The following is a 24,209-nucleotide window of genomic DNA, read 5'->3' as shown; positions in this document are numbered from 1 at the left end:
CTCCTCTCCTTGTCCTCTCCTCCTCCTCTTCTCTCCTCCTCCTCCTCAGTGTGCCCACCTGGCCTGGGCCCGACCCTGTCTCCTCCTCCTCCTCCTCTTCCTCCTCCTCCTCCGCCGTGGGGCCCACCTGGCCTTGTGCCGACCCTGTCTCCACTTCCTCCTCCTCCTCTTCCTCCTCCTCCTCCTCAGTGTGCCCACCCGGCCTGTGCCCGACCCTGTCTCCTCCTCCTCCTCCTCTTCCTCCTCCTCCTCCTCTTCCTCCTCCTCCTCCTCGGTGTGCCCACCTGGCCTGTGCCCGACCCTGTCTCCACTTCCTCCTCCTCCTCTTCCTCCTCCTCCTCCTCTTCCTCCTCCTCCTCCTCCTCCTCGGTGTGCCCACCTGGCCTGTGCCCGACCCTGTCTCCACTTCCTCCTCCTCCTCTTCCTCCTCCTCCTCCTCTTCCTCCTCCTCCTCCTCAGTGTGCCCACCTGGCCTGTGCCCGACCCTGTCTCCTCCTCCTCCTCCTCTTCCTCCTCCTCCTCCTCAGTGTGCCCACCTGGCCTGTGCCCGACCCTGTCTCCACTTCCTCCTCCTCCTCTTCCTCCTCCTCCTCCTCAGTGTGCCCACCCGGCCTGTGCCCGACCCTGTCTCCACTTCCTCCTCCTCCTCTTCCTCCTCCTCCTCCTAGGTGTGCCCACCTGGCCTGTGCCTGACCCGTCTCCAGCACCTCCTCCTCCTCGGTGTGCCCACCTGGCCCCGGCCTGTGCCTGACCCATCTCCAGCACCTCCTCCTCCACCGTGTGCCCACCTGGCCCCGGCCTGTGCCTGACCCGTCTCCAGCACCTCCTCCTCCTCGGTGTGCCCACCTGGCCCCGGCCTGTGCCTGACCCGTCTCCAGCACCTCCTCCTCCTCGGTGTGCCCACTTGGCCTGTGCCTGACCCGTCTCCAGCACCTCCTCCTCCTCGGTGTGCCCACTTGGCCTGTGCCTGACCCGTCTCCAGCACCTCCTCCTCCTCGGTGTGCCCACCTGGCCCCGGCCTGTGCCTGACCCATCTCCAGCACCTCCTCCTCCACCGTGTGCCCACCTGGCCCCGGCCTGTGCCTGACCCGTCTCCAGCACCTCCTCCTCCTCGGTGTGCCCACCTGGCCCCGGCCTGTGCCTGACCCGTCTCCAGCACCTCCTCCTCCTCGGTGTGCCCACCTGGCCCCGGCCTGTGCCTGACCCATCTCCAGCACCTCCTCCTCCACCGTGTGCCCACCTGGCCCCGGCCTGTGCCTGACCCGTCTCCAGCACCTCCTCCTCCTCGGTGTGCCCACTTGGCCTGTGCCTGACCCGTCTCCAGCACCTCCTCCTCCTCGGTGTGCCCACCTGGCCTGTGCCTGACCCGTCTCCAGCACCTCCTCCTCCTCGGTGTGCCCACCTGGCCCCGGCCTGTGCCTGACCCCGTCTCCAGCACCTCCTCCTCCACCGTGTGCCCACCTGGCCCCGGCCTGTGCCTGACCCGTCTCCAGCACCTCCTCCTCCTCGGTGTGCCCACCTGGCCTGTGCCTGACCCTGTCTCCTCCTCCTCCTCCTCCTCCTCCTCCTCGTGCCCACCTGGCCCGGCCTGTGCCTGACCCCGTCTCCAGCACCTCCTCCTCCGGCCGGCTCAGGCGTCCCTGTCTGTCCTGCTCGGCTCCAGCGTCAGAGCGCACCTAGAGCCTGGCCCCCTCTCACCACCCCGAGCCCCCTCCTGGACTAGCCTCTGCCTCGCCTGCCTGCACCTGCGGCCCCCAGGACGGTCCCTGGGAGCATACACCAGGACTGCCCTTCCTTTGCTCAGAGGTCCCCAGCTCTCGGCTTCGCCCCGAGGAACGGCCACGCTCCTCCCGGGGGCCCCTTACCTTCCGTGGGAAATCTGGTTACTTGCGTTGTCTCTCCTGGCCATCCTGCAGACTCCGAAGGCAAGGGTCTTCGTCCTGTTCACTGATTCCAGCTGCCGATGTAGTGGGGTCCTTCCTGAGTGAGTGGGTGCCCCTGGTCCCAGCTCCCTGGCCACGCCCATCTCCCACAGCTTCCCCGCTCAGAGCGCACCCTGCCCCCAGGTGTTCTTCATCCCGAACCCGACACTGACCTGCAGGTAAACATTCACACCCGTGAGAATCGGGGCAGTTTAGTGGGCGCCGGCTCCTGAAGACCGCCTGTGCCCATCCCCTCTGCACCACCTTCCTGGGCCCCCCGAGGCCCACTGGAGGAAGGGTCCCCAGGAGCTGCCGCAGAGCCTGGGCGGAGGTGGGGAACCTGGACGTTGAACCGGGGTTGCTGTCTCCGTGAACTCAGCCAGCGCAGTGGCGAGGCGTGAACTCGCCTCACGTCTTAAGAGCCGTCAACGATTGCAGCAGATAGAGGGTCCCTCCAGCCCAGGCGGGGTTGTGCCGAAGGCAGGGACTGTCCCTGTTCCCCGTCTCCTGGTCACATGTCCCTGATCAAGTCCCCGGGCCTCTCCCAGGTCTGTTTCTAACCTTCTGACTCAGGCATGGCCAGAGCTGTCCAGGTTTGAACCTGACTATTCCTGGTTCCAGCTGTTACCCTGGGCAAGGCCCACCTCCAGCCGTGTGCTGAGGGTGACGTGGGAGTCATCGACACTACCCAAGTCACCACTTGCTGCTGTGTTGTCATTACCCAGGCTTGGGGGCCTGGAACAAAACGATGCCTGCGTGGACCTCCAGCCGGCCCATCGTACCCCGAGCAACGGGCACTTTCTCAGCGAGGGACGACTTCAGAACAGCGGCCAGGCTCCTGACCACCATCACTCTCAAACAGCGGCCTTGAGGACAAATGAAGACCCCACGAGTCATCACCACAAAACTGTCTTTACTACCACAACCAAGTGACCCACAGACCCTCGGTGGACATCGACTGCATTCTTTCAAATTTAAAAACAGTACTGGGAACCCACGTTTTTAAGTTTAGACACCGTTTGGGGGCACACCTTACCCAAGACCCCGTGGAGAGATGCTCTGAGACCTGAGTGTGAGCATGTGGAACTCTTACCCCGGCGTCTGGGAGCCCGGCGTCCTCTGCCCCCAGGGACCGAGCTGGGGCCACCACGGCACAGCCGTCTGGGGACCATGCTGCCAAGTGGTCAGTCGCTCAGTGCACACCTGTTGACATCCAGGGGGTAAGCAGGAAGGTGTCAACCCACCTGGCTTACAAAACCACTTGTAGGTAAAATCTCCTCCACACGTTGTCCTTCCTTCACGGGTCAGTCAGAAACACACCCAACAAGCAATTTTGTGCGTGGCGAGATTCCCAGAGAACTGTCTTCATTGTTTCTGGTTTGCAGACATGTGGCCGGGATCAGGGCTTCCACGAGCTGCCTCCCCGTGGCTGGGACAGGCTGTTGGGCTCGGGAGATCCCGGCACAGCCCCAGGGGCCCGCCTGGGCAATGCGGCAGCTCGGGCAGTCCCCTGCTGCGGGGTTTGGACGAGGGGCAGGAGGGAGCGCGCGGTGTGGTCCAGCTCAGCGCATCCACAGGGCGCAGGGCCCCGGGCTGTCCGAGAAGCACGTGAGCAGGCCCAGGGAGTCCGGTAAAACAGCCGTGAGGCCCTGGCTGGTGTGACTCAGCGGTTAGTGTTGGCCCGTGGACCAAAGGGTCTCGGATTCGATTCCTGGTCAAGGGCACGTACCTGGGTTGCAGTCGATCCCCATCCCTGACTGGGGTCATGCGGGAGGCAACCAGTGGATGTGTCTCTCTCTGTCTCCTTCCCTCCCTACCTAAACATCAATGGAAATATCCTCAGGTGAGGATTAACAACAACAACAACAATATATATAAACCATGAGGACTTGTAGCCACAAGTCATCACCCAACGTGAGAGTGTGACGTAGAAACGAGGGTCAGTGGTGAGGACTCCAGGGCCATCACTCTGGAGACAGGGGCCCCGAGTGCGGCCCCACAGGGAGGCCTGGCCACGTCCCAGGAGTTCTGTGTGGGGGCCTGTCTTCTGCTCGGTCTTCTTTCTCCTCCACGACGGAGTCAGGCGGGCAGGCGTCAGAGACCCGGCTTCGTCACGCCCCCCGCCTCAGCTCGTGAGATGAGGCGTTCCAGACCTCTCATCCCATGATGAGAACACCCTTCTAAAACTGAGCCCCCTGTGATGGAATTATTGAGGGTATGCCAGTACAGATTAATCCCGTTTTTAAATGAGAAATGCCAGTCCGAGCAAATACTGTTGTTAGAGCATTACGTTTCTGGGGTGCGTAAGTGAAGACTAGGATTTATGCTGAATACGTCATCAGACGTGAGGCTGTCACCCCCAAACAGTGGACAAAACGTAAGAACTGTATTAATCCTAAACTTATACTTTGGTAACTTACCAAGTTTTTAATAAAAATTTGTTTTAAATGTTTTTTTATTTTTATTTTTTAGAGAGAGAGGGAGAGACAGAGAAACATCCATCAGCTGCCCCCTGCACGCCCCCTACTGGGGATGGAGCCCACAACCTGGGCATGTGCCCTGGTCCGGAATCGAACCAGGACCTCAGTCCACGGGACGATGCTCCATCCACTGAGCCACACCGACCGGGCCCAAGTTCTGACGTACATTTGGTCACAGGGACATGGGAATCGCTGAAGATCTTTCTGCTGACCACCCGGGGGCTGTGTTCACGGACCGGAGGAGCGGCTGTGACGTATGAGATGGAGTGCAGACTGCTTCAGCGACGCACAGCGGGTCTGGGACCCCGGTGCTCGCGCTGCTACACGACTCACAGCGGGGTCACGGGAAGGCTTCCTCTCCCTGGTCCTGAGGTCACTGCTGCCCAGGACTGCAAGGAGCCCCGGGGCCGTCCCACAAAGAGCCCGACCCTGCTGAGGACGGGAGCCCCACACGGCTGTGACGCACTCCCTGGCGTCCAGAACACCCAGGTGGCCCGGCCAGGTCGTCCAGTGGCTTGGAGTGTCCCGTACACTGAAAGGCTGCAGGTCTGACCCCGGTCAGGGCGTGTCTCTCTGTCCCTTCCCCTCCCTCTATCTCTAACACCAACAAAAGCACGTTCTCAGGTAAGAATAAAACAACAACCCAACAGCAACAACAACAAAAACATCGAGGTGAGCACAACACCCTCGCGAGGCTCAGCCTCCACACCCCAGCCAAACCCTCTGATCTGACTGCGGCCTCTCCTGCTCCTTGGAAAGGTGATGTGCTGAAAGGTGTGGCCACCTTCCGATGTGCCCTGCGCACCGACCAGACCCACCCCACCCGGAAGGCTATGTACAGAGAAGGGGCTGCCTCGCTCGCGTCCCGCAGGCCAGCTCTGCCCGCGGGCACAGAAGGACTTTCTGCAGCACGACTGACACTTACAAATACAGGGACATGCAAATGCTACGAGAACTGGGTGCGAGCGTGACTGTGAGGGGCCTGGACAGGACAGGACAGGGCAGGGCAGCTGTCGCTCAAGCTCTGAGCTGGGGGGCTCAGCACAAAGGGGTTGGTCCCCTCTTGTCCCTCTTTCAAGAGTCATCGTGGGTTCTCCGTCTGGCGCTGAGCAGTCTGGTGGTGTTTGGTCCAAACAGGTCTCTTAGGAGTCTTTTTACACCTGTTTATGCATCTGCGAAAAGCCAAGTTCGAACGCTGGAAACCGTGCCGTCTCGGGTACCAGGACGTCGGAGAGGAAGTGAATTGCGCCAGCCATGCCTGCAACGTCAGATGGGGACGCTCGAGGAACAGGCGCCGGGACACAGGAAGCAACCCCCACCCCTCAGCAGGAGACCCAAGGCAAGGCCACACAGAACAGCACACGCATGTGCACACGCACGCACACACCAGACAGAAGAGGTAGAGCGGTCTGTCGAGCTTCTAGTCCGTTTTCCTGGACTGCGACCACATGGGCCTGCGGCAGACAGTGAACGGTGTGTTCGTTCATTTCCTGCGCCGCTCTCTGTTTTCAGAACCTTCTACAATGTCCTCTCACTACTTCCCAACTACTTACAATGTCCTCTCACTACTTCCCAACTACTAAAATGTGTAGTCACTATTGCCTTTTAAGGCCTGGCAGGATTACTTGCACTTCTTAAATAACTCAGGTAGTTGAGTATGTGTAAAGGACGAACACGTCTCCCGTGAACGGGTCAATAGCACACACGCGATACCGCACATGAAATGCCCAGGAGGCTACTGTCTCCTGTCACCACACAGCACACACGCCACGTTCTGCCTGCGGGTTTGCTCCGCGAGGGATCCGAAAGCGCCTGGAAGACCTTCGCAGGAGCACGGAACAGGCGTGGGCGGTAGAGACTCAGCGTCCTTTTCAGCAGCGCACGGCGTTGCTCGTCGTCACTCGGTAGCCGTGCAGCCATCACTCCACAGAGTCAAGGGACAGGGCAGTCACGCAGACAGGAGGGTCAGGCCACGCCCCAGCACCCAGAGCTCCCCCTCACCTTCGAACAGAGAGTAGGGTCTGTCCGGGACACGGCACCCGTGGGCTCCGTAGTCGAGACACCACTCTGCGAACTGAGAGGAGAGGGGGCTGCAGCGCTCGCTCGGGGAGGCCACGGTGGTGACCCCGCCACGGCGCAGTGGGCTCTGGGCAGCAGGGCGGCTGCAGCTGGGCTCGGGCTGGGCTGCAGGCCACCTCTTCTCAGCGGGGGAGCCTGTCCCTGAGGACGTCAATCAGCGGGGGAGCCTGTCACATCAGCGGGGTAGCCTGTCATGTCAGAGGGGGAGCCTGTCACTGAGAACGTCAATCAGCAGGGGAGCCTGTCCCTGAGGATGTCAATCAACGGGGGAGTCTGTCAATGAGGACGTCAATCAGTGGGGGAGACTGTCACGTCAGCGGGGGAGCCTGTCCCTGAGGACGTCAATCAGCTGGGACTGGAGGGTAAGGAGTCGCATGTGCATCTGGGGAAGAGCATCCCCGACGGGAGCAGCAGCTGACACAGTGCTCAAGGGGACACAGGCTCGCTGCACACGGAGAGGTGTGCAGTGCTGGGTGTGCAGTGTGGAGGCTGGGGGAGGGGTGGGGGAGGGGAGGAGGGCGGAGAAGGGCAAGGGTCAGGCGCTCGGGTCTGAGTCAGGATGCGGCCTCACTCCCGGGGCGGAGAGGCCATGACAGGCTGTGCAGACAGAGCCGAGTGGGCAGCAGAGGGGGAGGGGCTGCGTGTGCACCCTGCCTGTCTGTGTCAGACCTGTGTGGACAGAGGTGTCTTTACCTTGCAGGCTCGGTAGAGGTACTTCTTGTCCTGTGTGAGGTGGTACAGGGACAGGAAGGAGTAGCCGTTCCCGGCTGTCCCATGGCAGACGCCGTAGCCCTTCCGCAGCAGACCCCGCTGCCAGATCACATCGCTGCACTCCATGGCGTCCTTCAGGTACTTCTCCTCCTTGAACACCTGGCGATGAGAGCGACGCTGTGCTGACGGTGCCCAGTGAGGAGTCAGTTTGCTAGGACGCTCAGCACGAGGAGCCGGCGGCCCTGGGGACAGCCGGCACTGCCACCACACCGGCCGCAGCTCCCAGTCAGTCTGCCTGCCCACTCCCCAGCTTCGAGCTCAGGACTCGGCAGGAGTGATGTTATCATACCGCTTCGCAGATGAAGATGCTGCCCACAGTCAGACTGAGGAGCGCCGGGGGCCGGGATGGGCACTGACCTTGTACGCCTGCATCAGCACGTGGATGACGCCCGGGGCGGGATGGGCACTGACCTTGTACGCCTGCATCAGCATGTGGATGACGCCCGGGGCACCGTGGCACCAGTGCACCAGCCGGTCGGTCTCGTTGCTCAGAGATGACGGGTAGTTCCCAGAGCGGAACCTCTTGTGGCGGACGTAATCAATGCTAGGCTTCACCATCTCGGTCAAGGTTTCTTGGTCCACTTTTGCTGCTGGCTTTAAATAAACAAAAATGAAACATTTACTCTATTTTCTCCAAAGTTTTTTTTAAGAACCTCTGTACTGTGGCTAATAAAACATCAATTACCCGGGATACCGAGGAGTGTAAACATTAGAAATCAATTATTTGGTTCTTTAAGACCAGGGCAGATCTTTTATTTCCGGTCTCCGATGTTGCAGGGGAGGTCCGAAAGCATGCCCCAGAAAACTCTCTTGCTCGGGGAGGCCCACGCCGTGAACGGGACTGCTTTCCTGCAAGGCCACCCGTTCAAATGCAAGCTCACCCGAAACATCCCCACAGAACATTCAGGGTAAAGTGTGCCCAAATCTCTCGGCACTGGGACTACGTATCAAGGTAACACAGTCAGCTAGCATAGAGCTAGATGACTTTGTTAATGGGGACTTTCAAATACCTGTATTGTCTTTTTAAAAAATTGAGGCAACAGTGGTTAATAACAACACTGGTTACAAATGTTGCCTAAGTTTCAGGGGTACATTATAATCTGTTACCTGCACACACTCCGGTGTGCTCACCACCCAAAGTCTAGTCAGTCTGTCACCACACGTTTCACCCCTCACTCGTTTTGCCCTCCTCCCACTTCCTCCCCTCTGGCGCCACCAACTTGTTGTCTGTGTCTCTGAGTTTGTTCTTGTTTCTTTTCTTTTTTTTGTTTTATATTCTACACAAGTGAAATCATATGGTTTTTGTCTTTTTCTGTCTTATTTCACTTGGCATCATGCCCTCAAGCTCCATCCATGTAGTAGCAAAAGGCAGAATTTCATGTTCATGGCTGAATAGTATTCCCTTGCACACATCTCCATCTTCTCTATCCATTCATCTGTCCGTGGACATCCAGGTTCCTTGGCTATTGTAAACAACGCTGCAATGAACATAGGGGTGCATGTATCTTTCCAAATCAGTGTTTTCCTATTTTTTGGCTATCTGAACTGTTTTCCCCCACAAAAGGACTTCAGTCCCCGCACCTGTGGTGGAGGTGGCGAGGAGGCCACTGCGACGGCATGGAGGTGCCCTGTGGACAGTCGTTTCCAGTCCCAGGCTGCACGCCCCTCCTCCACACCTGCTTTTGCGAGTCAGAGAACGGGCCTGACTCCTCCAGACTTTCCCTTCGTCTCCAGCAGGAGAGGAGAGGAGTGGTCACCTCACTGTGTGGGTGCTCTGCTGTGTATAGACCTTCAAAGCCCTGCCCCACAGCCGGGCCCTCCCCACCCCCCAGCGAGCACGCCAGGCACTGCCTTCGCAGACAGCACCTTCACCTCCAAGGGCAAGGGCCCTGCAGGGAAACTGGCTGGCACCTCGGGCACGTGTGACCTCCTCGGCCTTCGCAGAGCTGCCGTCTCTCACCTACTCTCAAGTCCACACAGCGGCAGCCTGGGGCTCCGGCGCCTCCTACTTTCATCAACGAAATCAGATTTCATTTTCAAAAGAATCGGCTGTATTCTGCCACTGAGAAAGTGGTGTTCTAAGTGGTATTTAAGAGTTTTTGTGTGTATGGTTCCAATAGTCTTCCAAATAAAACTGTCTGATGGAATCTACTCCTGCTACACCGCCACACCACCGCACCGCCACTGCATATCCATACCGCTGCACCACCGCTGCATGTCCATACCACCGCACCACCACACCACCACACCGCCGCACCGCCGCTGCATATCCATACCACCGCACCACCGCACCACCACACCACCACACCGCCGCACCGCCGCTGCATATCCATACCACCGCACCACCACACCACCACACTGCCGCTGCACATCCATACCACCGCACCACCACACCGCCGCTGCATATCCATACCACCGCACCACCACACCGCCGCACCACCGCTGCATGTCCATACCACCACACCGCCACACCGCCGCTGCACATCCATACCACCGCACCACCACACCGCCGCACCACCGCTGCATGTCCATACCACCGCACCACCACACCGCCGCACCACCGCTGCATATCCATACCACCACACCGCCACACCGCCGCTGCATATCCGTACCACCGTACCACCACACCGCCGCTGATTATCCATACCACCGCACCACCACACCGCCGCTGATTATCCATACCACCGCACCACCACACCACCGCACCACCGCTGCATATTCATACCACCACACCGCCGCACCACCGCTGCATATCCATACCACCACACCGCCACACGGCCGCTGCATATCCATACCACCGCACCACCACACCGCCGCACCACCACTGCATGTCCATACCACCGCACCACCACACCGCCACTGCATATCCATACCACCGCACCACCACACTGCCGCACCACCGCTGCATGTCCATACCACCGCACCACCACACCGCCGCTGCATATCCATACCGCCGCACCACCACACCGCCGCACCACCGCTGCATGTCCATACCACCGCACCACACTGCCGCACCACCGCTGCATGTCCATACCACCGCACCACCACACCACCGCACCACCGCTGTATGTCCATACCACCGCACCACCACACCGCCGCACCACCGCTGCATATCCATACCACCGCACCACCACACCACCGCACCACCGCTGCATGTCCATACCACCGCACCACCACACCGCCGCACCACCGCTGCATATCCATACCACCGCACCACCACACCGCCGCACCACCGCTGCATATCCATACCACCGCACCACCACACCACCGCACCACCGCTGCATGTCCATACCACCGCACCACCACACTGCCGCACCACCGCTGCATATCCATACCACCGCACCACCACACCGCCGCACCACCGCTGCATATCCATACCACCGCACCACCGCACCACCACACCACCGCACCATCACACAGCCACATAGCTGCACCATGGCACATTCACACTGTCGCACCATCTCATCGTCACACTGCCGCACGTCTAGACTAGCCACACCTCCGCACCTCCGCACCGGAATGACTGTGGAGCAGGGAGGAGATGTGAACAGCCAGGTCAGGTGAGCTGGCTCTGGAGCATGGCTGCCTACAGGTTGTCAAAAGAAAACTGACAGCAATTTCTAAGTAGAATCCTTACTAAACAGTGTTTCCATGTTCTCCACCTTAAAAACAGTTGAGAGAATCTATGATGTGTTTTTCCCCAAGGAGACCCCTGATATCTACAAACAGCACCTAAACACCTAATCTAAGCCAAGTAGCTCTACTGGCGTGGTTCTTACACAACTCTTTCCCCTCAGGGTGTTGTCACTGGACACAGGATACACACAATCTACCAGCTGTCGAGAACAGCAACGCCGCTTTAACATGAAATACAGAATTCTGGTTCTTTGGAAACATGCATCTGGACTATAAAGAAAATTCACAAACTGAAATACATAGATGTTTCACCTTCTACAACAGTAAGTAAAAACAACTAGTGGCCAGAAGGGGGCATCGTCCTTCGTAGATGCAAATGCCCCGTTTTCCCTTAGAGAGCAGCAGCATGACGCAGCGGGTTTGTTCATCCTCACCGGAGGACATGTTTGCATTTATCTTCAGACAGAGCAGGAGGGAGAGAGGGAGGATGAGAGAGAGAGAAACATCGATGTGAGAGAGACACAGTGAGTGGCTGCCACCCACACGAGCCCAACCAGAGCTGGGGACAAACTGCAACTGAGGTACGTGCCCTTAGCGGGAACCGAACCCGGGTCTCTCTGGTCCACAGGCCGATGCTCTAACCACTGAGCAACTGGCCAGGGCTCAGTGGGTTTAGGAAAGAAGAATCTGAAGGAAATTTAAATAAATATGTGGCTGTTAGTAGAAAAGAACTAAATTAGAATCCATGCTCTTTGGTCGACTAGTTTTGTGATTCGATCAAACGAACGAAGCAGCCTGCAATGGTGATGGCGGCGGGAAGAAGGGCTAAGTGAGGAGCACGCGGGGCCGCAGGAGCAGGGAAGGGCGGCGCGGGCGACGAGGTGGAGGAGCCGGCGCAGGAGGTGGCCCTGGGGCAGGGCCTCTGCCTGCCGGCAAAGCGTCGGTACTCGGCAGACTCAGCGATGACTGGGAGACAAGGTCACAAACACGATAAACCAGCGAAACGTCTAGAACACAGCTGACTGCCGCGGAGGGACCTGACTATGAAGTCTCTGCCCCACGCTGGGTTTTTCTGTTGTTTTGCACTCACACACTTTATATTTTATTCTCTTTCTGTACACATTGGCAACGGTAAAGCTCAATGATGCACATTCTATGAAATATGCACAAACGAGGACTTTACATAAATAATTTATACTACAGAAAATTAACACTGAAGACATCTTCCAGACCATCAGAGTCACAGCCTTCACGGCAGTCAGGTTCTCCCCCTCGGGTGTCAGCCACGGCGTCTCTGCGGAGTGACACAAGGATCACGCGCCTGCTTGCCATTCAGGGCGCGGCAGATGCTACGGCAGCCCTGCGTGCCCCGAAGCTCTTCCCTGTTGAGAGCAGCTCCTCCTGTCGGCAGGGGGACGCGACAGAAAAGTGGGGTGGAGGCGCCTGGTCTGTACGAAATGCCTGCAGAGGGAGCTCACTGCTCGGGTGCATGAAGCGAACCGTACACACCAGGATTCAAGGGAGGATCCCTCGTTCAGCCTTCCGGGTTTGTGTCAATATTTTAGCCCCATTCTCCTCCTCACTCCCCTCTTCTATGACCCGCTCGCTGTCAGTGTCGTCTTCTCACCCACCTGCATCAGCATGTAGTAGATCCCCGCCATGCCGTGGGCCGCGCCCACGTACTGCTTCCGGTGCCACTGGTACAACAGGGGGCAGCGCTCCGTCTTCCTTTCTTCCCGTGACAACGCCTTGCCGGATTCGATGATAGCAGTGACCACCTGGACACAACGAGACGGCTTACGTCTGAAAACTCAAACACGTCCCGCTTCAGTCTAGGGGACACTAACGTCACGTCTACAGACAGACAGCGTAATCTAGACACCGGTAAGCACTGAGCACCAACGCTGTCATCTTCGTTTTATAAATTAATAAATACGGGCAGAGAGAAATCAGAAGACAATCTCAGAGTGGAAAACGACATTAACAAGTCAAACCATGAAATCAAAAGTTCTTCGTATAAAGAGTTTACTAGAACCTAGAAAAGCTTCCTATAAAATTATTCTAGACTATTTAGTTGCTTTGTAGTTGCAATGTTTTCCCCCAAATATTGGTGATCTCCCATGAGAGGCCGGAGGGCCTGAGGCTGCGGGGGGGGGGGGGGGGCCGGAGGGCCTGGGGCTGTGGGGAGGCTGGTGACCGTGTCTGCTGAGGTGTGCGGGCTGCAGTTAGATCAGAAGACTCCCATGTCTGTGATGAGGCTGTGGCATGGATACCGACGGGCCCCTAACATCCTGACTCCCTTCATAATTTTGGTAAATGTGCTGTAAGTTTCAGCTGGGTGCCGGCCCCTGAGCCCACACAGCTGGACTGTCACTTGACTGAGTTCTGTAAGCGGGACGTGAGCGGAAGTGAGGGGACGACGTCTGGTCTTGGCCTTGAAATGGAAGCTGAGCATCCTCCATTTCCTCACCTGTCTGTGCCCTGGGCGCAGGTGACCCTAGCTCTGGTCATGCAGACAAGGGCACGCCCCTAGGATATGGCAGAACAACACAGAGGGGTCCCTCGCCATCCTCCCAGGACTGCCTACCAGTTCAGACATCATAGGAAAGAGAAAGAAACATTCTGTCTTTTTGAAACTGGCCCTGGCCAGTTTGGCTCAGCGGTTAGAGTGTTGGCCTGCAGTGCAGAGAGACCCGGGTTCGGTTCCCGCTAAGGGCACGTACCTCAGTTGCAGTTTGTCCCCGGCCCTGGTTGGTCATGCGGGAGGCAGCCACTCGATGTGTCCCTTTCATGTCGATGTTTCTCTCTCTCCCTCTCTCTCCCTCCCATTCTATCTGAACAAAAAATGGAAAACTTTCCTCGGGTGAGGATAAAAAAAAAAATGTCATTTGATTCTAGTAAAAACTGCTGAATCGATCCATGCCTAAGCAGAGTACAGATTTTTAGAAAACATTCCCAGAAAGGACGCAAAGGAGCTATGTATTAATTTTATGGGGTGCTTTAAGGAACCGCTGTTGCCCAGGAGCGGAGCTGAGGTCCGAATGGCGGGGGAGAGGAGCCCCACAATACCTCTTGAACCGCGGACTCACACACGGTGCCGGGCCCGATCTCCGTGTTCACGTAGAGGAGGGCGAACAGGTACCCCGCTCGCCCGTACAGCAGCTCGTCGGGAAGGTCCGAGTCTCGGCTGACAACGGTTCTCTGGAGCTGCAAAAGTCTACCCGAGAAAACGCCGTGTCCCGAGAATGCCTGACATACCTTCCTGCAACTGTACATAACTCGTTCCTTTAGGAATGACCTGGTATTTATTTTTCATTTACAACAAAAAGAGCAGGAAAAACAACAACAAACTGTTTCCACTTCACTAACTTCTCTCTCAGATATCGTGAACAACAAAACATCTTTGTGGTCGACATGTTTACCTTATATCTGTCCTAAACCAACTAAGAGAGCCTCAAGGCTGAAGTCCAGACTTAGAAGACAGTGACTTAACACCTAGAGGAAGACGGCAGTACAATGCAGCCAGGGCCTGGGAATTAGCTTGCGTCACCCCGAGGTCAACACACAGGGACAGACGGGCGTGAGCTGGAGACCAGCAGCCCGTGGGCGTGAGCGCCGATTTCTGCTTGCCCAGGAGGTACCAGAAACCCACAGATGCATAAAAGTCGACACTCTAACTGCCAAAACTGGGCCTGAGAATAACTATTACAGTAAGTCTGAGGCGTATAAGTTAATTTTCCTGCACTGAAGGCAACCAAAAACTGCTTCAGAAAAACAAAGTAACAAAAAAAATGCTTTTGTCCCCCTCCCACCTCCCCCAAATTAAGGCTGTACAGCTTGGGTAGACAGGGAGCATACGATCCCACAAAGATTCACCCACAAACTCTTCGCTTCTGGGAGAGCTGTTTGTAACGGCGGCTGAATTAAAAACTGATTTCCTTTTTGACCATCAGGACCCTCGAGGGAGAGTTTGGAGAAGGCACTCCCATCTCCAACACTCACTTTTCGATGCACTCCTGCGACTCGCCGTCACTCCTGAGCTTATGGTACACCACAGCTGCCACGGCGAGCGGCCCGGCGTCTCCACAGAGGAAGGTGACCCTGCGGCCACTCAGATTCCGAAGTGTCCTCTTGATGTAATCCAGGGACCGCAGCAGGTAGGTCTGGTCACTGGTGACCCGGTACAGCTGCAGGTACAAAAGGGCTATGCCTGGGAAACCCCCCAGCCCCAAGAAAAGCGTCATTACCTTTCCTTTCACCTTTAGGATATAATTTTATGTTTACATGAGAAACCCACACAAAACCTGTATTTCTGAAGGGCAGCATCAAAGAAATGACATAGGGTAGATTAAAACGACAACTCAGAGAAGAAAATCGTAACCCAAGTCTAAATGCAGTTGCTCTGACACCGGATCCCACTCCTCCCAGACAAGGGGCGACACGGGCCCCCCACTCATCCCCATTTACCTGGGCGCACTTCAGGCTTTTGTTCACTCTCCTGTGTATCTTAAACTAACTTGTATCTACTCATTTCATCCTGATCCCAAATTAGGCGATTACTTTTCTGAATTTTACACTCTTTGGTCCCTCAAACTTTTTCAATTTTTTTTTAAGTGACTGACCAGTCAGTGAGCCGGCTCATCACTGGTGGAACAGCCCCAGAGCAGAGTAAGGTAACGCAGGCCGAGGTGCGGTCTGTCACCGACCCAGCCTTCCTGTTTGAGATTAAAGACAGACCCAGAGATGCGGGAGAACCAGAGACGGGTCTTTTTCTGAAAAGCTACGGAGGATGGCCTCTGTGGCTCCTAAGAGGGACGCGTGTGCTGCTTCTCGGGTTGAGGAAGGCAGTGTGACGGCTCAGCGGCGAGTGTGTCTGTGCAGACTTGATGACGTGCACGAAGGAAGAGTCCGCAGAGAAAGGATGTGATGACACAAAGGCCAAACAAGACCTTTCATGTTTCTCTCAAGGGTCTCTGATACTCTGTTCTTTGTCCACTTCTATTTTTTTTTTTTTTTTTTAGAGAGAGAGGAAGGGACAGAGAGATAGAAACATGGATGTGAGAGAGAATCATCCATCACGCTCCCTACTGGGGATCGAGCCCGCAACCCAGGCATGTGCCCTGATTGGGAATCGAACCGGGACATCTCAGACCACAGTACGACACTCAATCCACTGAGCCACACTGGCCGGCTGTCCACTTCTATTTTTCATTTTGTTTTTAAAATTTCTCTAAATAGGCAGCTTCTTCTTTAATTCTATCCAGATGTCCTATTTCCCTTTCAAATTAATTCCTCAGCTCAGTATATACACTTTTGATAGAATTCACCAGGAAGGCTATTGGTCCTGGGCTTTTCTTTCTGGGAGAGTTTTGATTACTGATTCTATCTCCTTACTCATTACTGGTTTGCTCAGATTCTGTTTCTTCATAATCCAGTCTTGGCAGGTTAGATGTGTCTAGGAATTTATCCACGTCTCCTAGGCTATCCAATTTGTTGGCTTGTAACTGTCACGGTAGTGTCTTAGAACCTTTTGTGCTTCGGTTGGATTTTCCAGTTTTTCCACCGTTAGTGGGTTCTAGTTCCACACCGCTGTGGTCAGCAAGGACACCTGACAGAAGTGCTCTCTTCCTGAACGTGTGGCACTTGTCCTGAGCCCAGACACTGGGCAGAGCCTGGAGAACGCACCAAGTGCACTCGGGCAGAAGGCGTCTGCGGCTGGTGGATGGGTGTCCTTGTGTCTGTCACATCCATGTGATGTGAAGGACAGCTTAACTCCTATGCTTCCTGCTGACAATCTGGATACAATACAGTGACAACAGGGGACTTCAACCTCTCCCCCAGACTGGGAAAGCCGTCAGCCATTCTTTCTGTGAGACTTTCTGCCGCTTTCTCCCCTTTCCTCTGTGACTCCCATAGTCACACGTTTGTTTCACTTGACGATGACCCTAACCGTCCCCAAAGGTCCGCTCTTGCCGGGCACACACATTCTGGGCAGAGGTGAGGGAGCAGCGTGGAATGTCCGAGGTGCCCGTGAGCCAGCCGAAGGGATCCACAGGCGAGGAGTCCTGGCGGCTCAGGGACAGGCCTCTTGATGGCGTCTGTGAAGTGGGTGGCAGGACCTGCGTCCCGGCTGACCTCTGAGCCCTGGCTACCACGCTCCGGCCTCTCTAGGCCCCTCGGTCATACAGATCACCTCTGTACTCGGAAAGGGGCGGGAAGTAAGTGGGTGTCTTTGGCAGTGAGACACTGCCCTTCCCGGGGAACATTCCAGGAGGCCAGAGCCTGGGAAAAGAGCTTCCCCTGAGGCCGCCTGGTTAGGAATAGAATGCTGGCACATTTCCAATGGCGCCTCTTGCTCTCCCCTCGCCAGAGCTGAGGACCATTTCTCCGCACGCACAGTGAAGCTGAGTGAGCCTCAGGCAAGTGTGGCAGCCCCCAGGGCGGGGGCCTCCCGCTGCTGTGTCCACACCCAGCCTCCAGCGCTGGGCACTGCCCCGCGGGTTCTGCTCCAGGAACAGAGTCTCTGAGTCTCCCTGGCTCCTGCGTGTCCCCGGCAGCAGTCTGCCCTGTGACCACACTTTTCTGAGCAATCTGAGACGACGTGGTGCTTTTTCAGCTTCTTCAGCTTTTACGTGAGGGCAGTGGTGACTCCTGTGTGCCAGACTGGAAACTGGAAGTCTTTCTTCAACTTACTTTCGTTTCTTTTTCTTTTTCCCCTTTTTGGTGTATTTCTGTGGTACCGGTTCTTTCTTCGGCTCCGTGTAATTTAGTCTTCATTGTGAAGTGATTTTGACTTTTCCTTCCATTTCTTTTGTCAGTTTGTCAATTCTTATTTTGTATCACCTGATTGTCTTGTCATCTCCTCTCTGAGTTCCTTTATTTCTGCTTTGAGAGCTTATTGCTTAAGTAAGTTCCCAAATTAATGTTGAAAGTGCTGTAATTTCTCTCCACACTGTAGTGGGATTTTCCTGTTGTGTTTTCTTCTGTTGACAACATTTGATTTTCCCTTCTTTTTTAAATATGTATATAACGGTTGCATTTTTTCCCCTTAAGTTTGCATTAGATGAATTTTACACACAATGGACCAGAGAAATCACGGAACTACAACTTGTCACAAAGATCAAAGCAACAGAAGCAAACACACAAAAGGAAAAACGGACCCTAGAGCAAATGTGCTCTTACGACACATTTCCTAGACAGCCACCTGTTAGGTCAAATCATGGTATAAAAATACGACATTCTACATATTGAAGTTCAAACTTCCCAGCAGAATTTCTATAGAACTAAAATTCCAAAGCATCTCATCTATGAAGACAGTTCAAACCTCATTTAAAGGTTTTAAAGAGAAAGGTTTTAAAGGTTTTAAAGAGAAAAGCGTTTCAAAGCCAAGCCTCCCCAGCCAGAACCTGGGAAGACGAGAGCCCACGTGAGCTGCGCCCCCACCTGTCCAGCCGGTGTAGACGGAGCAGTCGTGCGGGTCGGCTGTCTTCAGCCCTTCTTCCATCTGCTGCAGCAGGTCTTTGACTTTGGATTGGATCCGCCTCGTGAAAGCAGCAATGATCTGAGGACCAAGAGACATCAGTATAAACTGCACCAGAAAGGACAACGTCGTAATAAATACTTTAACGGTCGAAGTCAGAAGAACGTTAACACCCAGAAATTATATTCCCCGGCCCATTTTAATGCTTCATTGGTTGGAGCGTGTACTTTGGTTTTTGAAGGTGAGTTTTTAAGTGAGATCATGCCCTACACAGACTCTAAGTATTAAGTAGGATCACAAAAAGTAAGTTGCAGAAACCAAAGGAAAAAACACATTAAAAAATGGTGGATTCGCCCTGGCTGGTCTGGCTCAGCGGTTAGAGTGTCAGCCCACAGACCAGAGACGCCTGGGTTCAGCCTGGGTTCAGTTCCCCCTCAGGGCATGTATCTCGGGGTCGTGTGGGTGGCAACCAGTCGATGTGTCTCTCTCATATCGATGTTTCTCTCTCTCTCTTCCCCCCTCTCTCCCTCCCGCTCTATCTGAAGATAAATGCAAAAAAAAATGGTGGATTTGACTAAACATAACTTCTATAAGTTAAAGAACATAAGAAAGATGATGTAAAAGTTAATGACAAAAACTTATAGACACAAATAACAGTGTAGTGGTTCCCAGAGGTAGGGGAGGGAGGCAGTAAAGAGCAGAAGGGGTCAAATACATGGTGATGGAAGGAGACTTGACTTTGGGTGGTGAACACAATACCTATTCAGATGATGTATTAGGAAATTGCACACTTAAAACCTATATAATTTATTAATCAACGTCACTCCGATAAATTTAATTTAAAAAGTTAATGGCAAAGAGAAGATACTTGTAATAGAAAACATTATAAATAAAAAAAAAAACAATACAAAAAAACACCTAAAATCATCAATGTACCCCATAAAAAGAAAAAAAAATGACAAGCATATGCAAAAATGGTCAACCACTTAGCAATTAATGCAATGCAAGTAAGTATAGTACCATGCTTTGCTTATCAGATAAGTGAATAATAAATTATTTTAAAAATATTATGTACCAACATTGTTAACAGCGAAGGGAAGAGGTATTCTTATTCACTGCTGGTCATCTTTCTCAAGGGAAATTCAGCAATGTTCTTAAACGTGTAGTTGTTTAGATTTTTCTGTCTTTGATGATTTATTTGTTGCACTAATTGTTGAGGTGTATTAAAATCCCTGACCATAATTGTGGAATTGTCCATTATCTATTTCTGCCTTTAATTCTGCACTTTTCCCTGCGTTTGTGTACTTTGTAGTTCTGTTAGTAGGTGCAGACAAATGTACAATTGTATCTTCCTCATGGACTGACTCATTATCGTAATGAAATGTCCATCTGTGGGACAACAGAGAAAATGCTTTTATGCAAATGAAAAAAATTCATTGCACCATGCAAATAAAAAGTCCAAGGAATTAAAAAGAGAAAAGAAAATGCTTTTATGTTACTGTACATTTAGGGCTTCTGGGACAAATTTTACTGAATGTAAACATTAGGAATTAAGTGACAAGTGTACCAGGTGTGGGAACTCCAGACAGGTTTACTTAACCCTGGAGGTGCCTATCGGTCTACATTTCAAAGGAAGGTGAGGCCCTGGAAGGGGTGAGGAAAGGGTAACCAAATACAGCAGGCGAATTTTTAGGCTGAGAATTTTGTATGGCAATATCCAAATGGCCCTTGTTAGAAAAAAGGTTTCCCACCCCTGCCTAGAACTAAGAACAAATGGGTTTATTTTTTCCATGGAAAGATTCATTTACATCCCAAAGATTAAAGTAAAATATACCCAATGACACTTTCTCAGAAAGGGAGGGGACACAGATGCCTCTTTCCCCTTTACAAAAAGGCCTTATCCTAACTAATTACATTCCTTATATGAAAATAAGGTCACATTCTGAAGTTTTGGTGGTGAGGACTTGGACATATCTTTTTGGGAGATACAATTCAACCCAGAATATTCTCATTTTCATGTCTATCAAAACAAATTCATACTTCGATATCATCTCTCTTAATTAAATTGACATTTTAAAAATGAAAAATATAATCAGCCAATCATAAAGTATAAAGAGTGGAACTTAATATATATTTTTAATGTTTTTATTGATTCTCTTTTTTTTTTTTGAGAGAGAGAGAGATAGAAACATGGATGTGAGAGAGAAAGATCGATCGGCTGCCTCCTGCACGCCCCCCACCAGGAATCGAGCCCGAAACCCGGGCATGTGCCCTGACCGGGAATTGAACCGGGACTTCTCAGTCCAGGGGACGATGCTCAATCCGCTGAGCCACACCGGCCGGGCGCATATTCATTTTATCTGGTGATTTTTATATAACTAAGAAGCATTCTTTCTGCCTTTTAAAATCACAACCCCCCTCCCCAACCCTTGCATGTCCAAGAGCAACACAATTCCCATTTCCCCTTCCCAGCAAGTAATCACGGTCTCTACCTGGCGCATTTAACTGCACAGAGATAACACAAGCCCCTTTAATTATTTGTGTTTTAATTTTCTTCTATATGAATCGGTCTGGTATGCAGTTGGGGTCCAAATCGCATTTACCAGATACCACGGGTAAAAGGAAAAAATAAATGTAATTTCAGAATCGGTGTTTATCTCAGTCTATTAGGTAGAAAACAAAACTCAACTGCGCCCATCTCCCTATTGTTCCCGTGTAGACGCAAATCACGCCAGGAGTTCGCTTCACTGTCTCTCACTAAACATCAGCAGCCTCTTTTCTCTCAGTGTAAGTAGGGATGATGGATTTTTCTAACGCTTGCCAGCATTAAATGTAAAATTTTTACTATAAAAATCTGAACTCTAGGTAACAACTATAACAGATGTGTGAAAATAGAAGAAATGTAGAGAAAAATTAATATTAACATAAGCGTTCTAAATGGTAAGACTGGAATTTTCGAGGGGAAGAAAGAGGGGTCATTTCCTGGAGGCTTCCTAGGTACCACACAGGCAGTGCCAGGCAATTTACATGCTTTGTCTGACTCAACCATTAATATCCACGTGGGTTATAACCACATGTAAGAAAAGAAGATGCTTCAAGACACCTGCCCGATTCTACATTCAGACCAATGGCTTTCAAACTGCCTTCCTAATTTGGGGGAAACTTGCACCTTTTGGATGGGGAACCAGGGCAGGGAAGTGGGATTTGGACCCCTGAGGTCAGTGCAAAGACAGTCACTTCATTGGCGAAATGCATGGTTTTACCAAACACGAACACAGCTACACTGATGCTCATTTCTTCCTTTATTCCCACTGTCACTGTCCACATTAAGGAAACCCGATTCTAACTGGAGTCAGGACGCCCCCATACTCGCACCCCGCACCACAGCCTGCGTAACCAGCAAGGAAAGGGAGGCCGGGAATTACTTTCACCAAGGAGAGCCTTTTTCATACCGGACTGTCCCCGCCTGCTTCTGGAAACAAGGGGGAGACCCCGCCTGCGCCTGCAGCAGCACTAACCACCACGGCCTTGCCCTCTCCGGCGACCCTTGGCTGGAAACAGCCCCTGCCATTTCCCCTCGTAAGCCTGGGGAACAAGGCTGACTTCCCCGGGCCTCTCCGGGCTTGCCAGGCGCTGGCTACACGCAGCATGTCCCGAATTGCGACTCCTCCGCTCCCCCACCTAAACTCCACTTGGGGGGCCTGCCTCGGTTTCCCTCTGCTCAGGACAGCAGCACCCTCCCCCCGCCTACCAAGGGAACGTTCCCCCGGGCACCCCGTCTCCAGGCCCTGGGCACACGGACAAGAGCAGTGTGTGTTTGTTTTTTCTTTACGGTCAATGCCCAGGGCAGCGAGCCAGGGGCCGGGCCGGACGCGACCAGCGCCCCGGGAAAGCCAGGGGCCGGTCAGCGTGCGCTGGGGCGGAGCGTGCCCGACAGCGTCGACCGGACCCAGTGTGCGTCCAGCACAGGACAGCCGGAGGCACTGCCAAGGCACCAGGGCCCGCGAGGCGCCCCCACCGGGGCGTGGTTAACAGGCCGCAGCGCCCAGTCCTCGGGCCGCGCCGCCCGGGAGGGACCCAACGGGGCACCTGCCAAGGACGCGCAGACGGGCGCGCTCCCCGAATCGGGCCGCGAGCCAGGTCGGGGCCGGCGGCGGCGCGCGCGGGTGAGGTCAGCGCGCCTCGGGCAGGCCCGGGCGACGTCAGCACGCTCGTGGGCGGGGCCGAGACGCCAGCACGCTCGTGGGCGGGGCGGGTAGACGCTACCATCACTCGGCCCCCCCCTCCCGGCGCGGCCCGAGTCGGCCAACGACTCACCTTCCCGTCGTCGTGAAAGGGGAGGCTGAGCTCGTCGCGGGTGGGCGGGGGACCGGCACACTCGTCCTCGGCCTCAGAGGCGGGCGCTGCGGAGGCGGCGACCACGTAGTCCGGGAAAGGGTTGGGGAACGCCCGCTCCCCCATCTCGGCCTCCTCGCTCAGGTGCAACTTGAGTCTCTTGGACATGGTCTCGCCCATCGCCGCGCGCTGCTCCCAGCGCCGGGGCCGCGCGGTACGGCGTGCGCTCGGGGACAAACCTCCGGCGCGGCGTCGCCCGGGAGCTGCGCGCCGGCCCTGCGCGGCCGGCCGGCTCCTTTAGGAAGGCCGCGGGCTGCGGGGGCGAGCGGGGCCTGCGGGCGCGCGGGAGCCTGGCGGCCGGGGGCGGGCGGCGCGCGGCCGGCTCATGTGGCCGCAGCGGGGCGCTCCACGTGGTGCGCGCCCGGCCGGACGCGGCCCGGGCAGCCCGGCCCCGCGGGGAGCGCTCGGCGGCTCAGCGCCGGCACCGGCCGCCCCCGGCCCGCTCTGTGCGACGCGCTGGGCGGGGCCGGCCGGGGAGAGCCTGCTGCGGCCGAGCCCCTTCCACGGCGCCCTGGAGGAGCGCGGGCGCCGCGCGGGGCCCGTTCCCGCAGGGCGCGCGGGCGGGAGGCTTCGCCGTCACTCAAGGTGTCCGCGGCCCCGGGCGCCGTCCTCCACCTGCACTGCCTCCGGCCGGGCGGGGCCGCCCTCGGGCCCCGGAGCGCCGGCCGCTGGCGCCGCCGCAGCTCCCCGTCCGAGATTCAGGGGAAAAAAACACCCTCTAAAAAAATGACAATTGCAAAACAGCCCCAAACACTGCAAGGATAGGGTCTCCCGGCGGGAGTGGACGGGCGCTCCTATCATCGCCGCTGGGAGGGGGTGTCTGGAGGAGGAGCCCCGGCTTTATTTATTTATTTATATTTATTTTGGGTTCATGCTTTGTTTGGAATAAACGGATATCTTTGTTTACAAGACATGATGTGAAAGCATACTGAATCATTCCAGATATGTCACTGGCCCCACAGATTCCTCCAATATTAATTTAATTGCCCAGGAACATACCGTGTACAATAAAAGGACACAAGCAAACCCGTCTTTGCATTTATGGGAACACAGCTATGGCTCATTTAACAGTCTTTATTGGTTCTCTTTGTTCTTGTGTCTTTAATTATTGGGAACCAAAGAGATGTGAAGCCATAAGAAAGCAATGGTTTCTCCTCCTCGTGGAAAGTATCTCACTCCCCCTCTTCCCCTTTAAACATGGATTGACTGCCAGATGGTACTAGGCCAGGACTCTGCCCTCCGACCCCAGGCTAGTGGGCAGGGAAGGCAAGGGTTACAGCACCACGTGATAGGGATCCTCTCCCAGAGCTGCACGAGATACACGAGATACACGGATAGGACGCAAACAGTGGCCCGTGGAGGAACGCACCCAGCACTGGGAAGGACCAATCCTCCCCCAAGCCTGGCTTCCCACTACTGTCTGTCTTGGTCTACGTTTTCCTAAAT

General features: G+C 54.8%; 1 protein-coding gene across 1 annotated transcript; it reads right to left on the bottom strand.

Annotated features, from left to right (window-relative positions):
* Positions 1–5,020: 5,020 nt before the first annotated feature.
* On the bottom strand, positions 5,021–22,903 carry LANCL2 (LanC like 2). The gene is made up of 9 exons (XM_036247643.1): positions 22,686–22,903; positions 18,332–18,449; positions 14,891–15,098; positions 13,958–14,105; positions 12,520–12,666; positions 7,664–7,846; positions 7,175–7,351; positions 6,404–6,476; positions 5,021–5,660 (listed from the first exon to the last, which is right to left on the bottom strand). Exons 1-9 carry the CDS (start codon positions 22,881–22,883, stop codon positions 5,557–5,559), a joined length of 1,356 nt encoding a protein of 451 aa, XP_036103536.1. The 5' UTR covers positions 22,884–22,903; the 3' UTR covers positions 5,021–5,556.
* Between the last annotated feature and the right edge of the window lie 1,306 nt (positions 22,904–24,209).

The sequence above is a fragment of the Molossus molossus genome, unplaced genomic scaffold (assembly GCF_014108415.1).
Source record: "Molossus molossus isolate mMolMol1 unplaced genomic scaffold, mMolMol1.p scaffold_m16_p_7, whole genome shotgun sequence".
NCBI classification, from domain to species: Eukaryota; Metazoa; Chordata; class Mammalia; order Chiroptera; family Molossidae; genus Molossus; species Molossus molossus.
This window is presented reverse-complemented; position numbering and strand designations above follow the sequence as displayed.

What these genes read in the sequence shown, in the direction of transcription:
- LANCL2 (XM_036247643.1), bottom strand. Translation starts at nt 22,883, where the DNA reads ATGGGCGAGACCATGTCCAAGAGACTCAAGTTGCACCTGAGCGAGGAG. An exon ending in TCGCAGGAGTGCATCGAAAA is followed by an intron (nt 14,106 to 14,890) that starts GTGAGTGTTGGA and finishes TTTCTCGGGTAG; the next exon opens with ACTTTTGCAGCTCCAGAGAA. An exon ending in ACCCTACTCTCTGTTCGAAG is followed by an intron (nt 5,661 to 6,403) that starts GTGAGGGGGAGC and finishes CTGACGTTGCAG; the next exon opens with GCATGGCTGGCGCAATTCAC.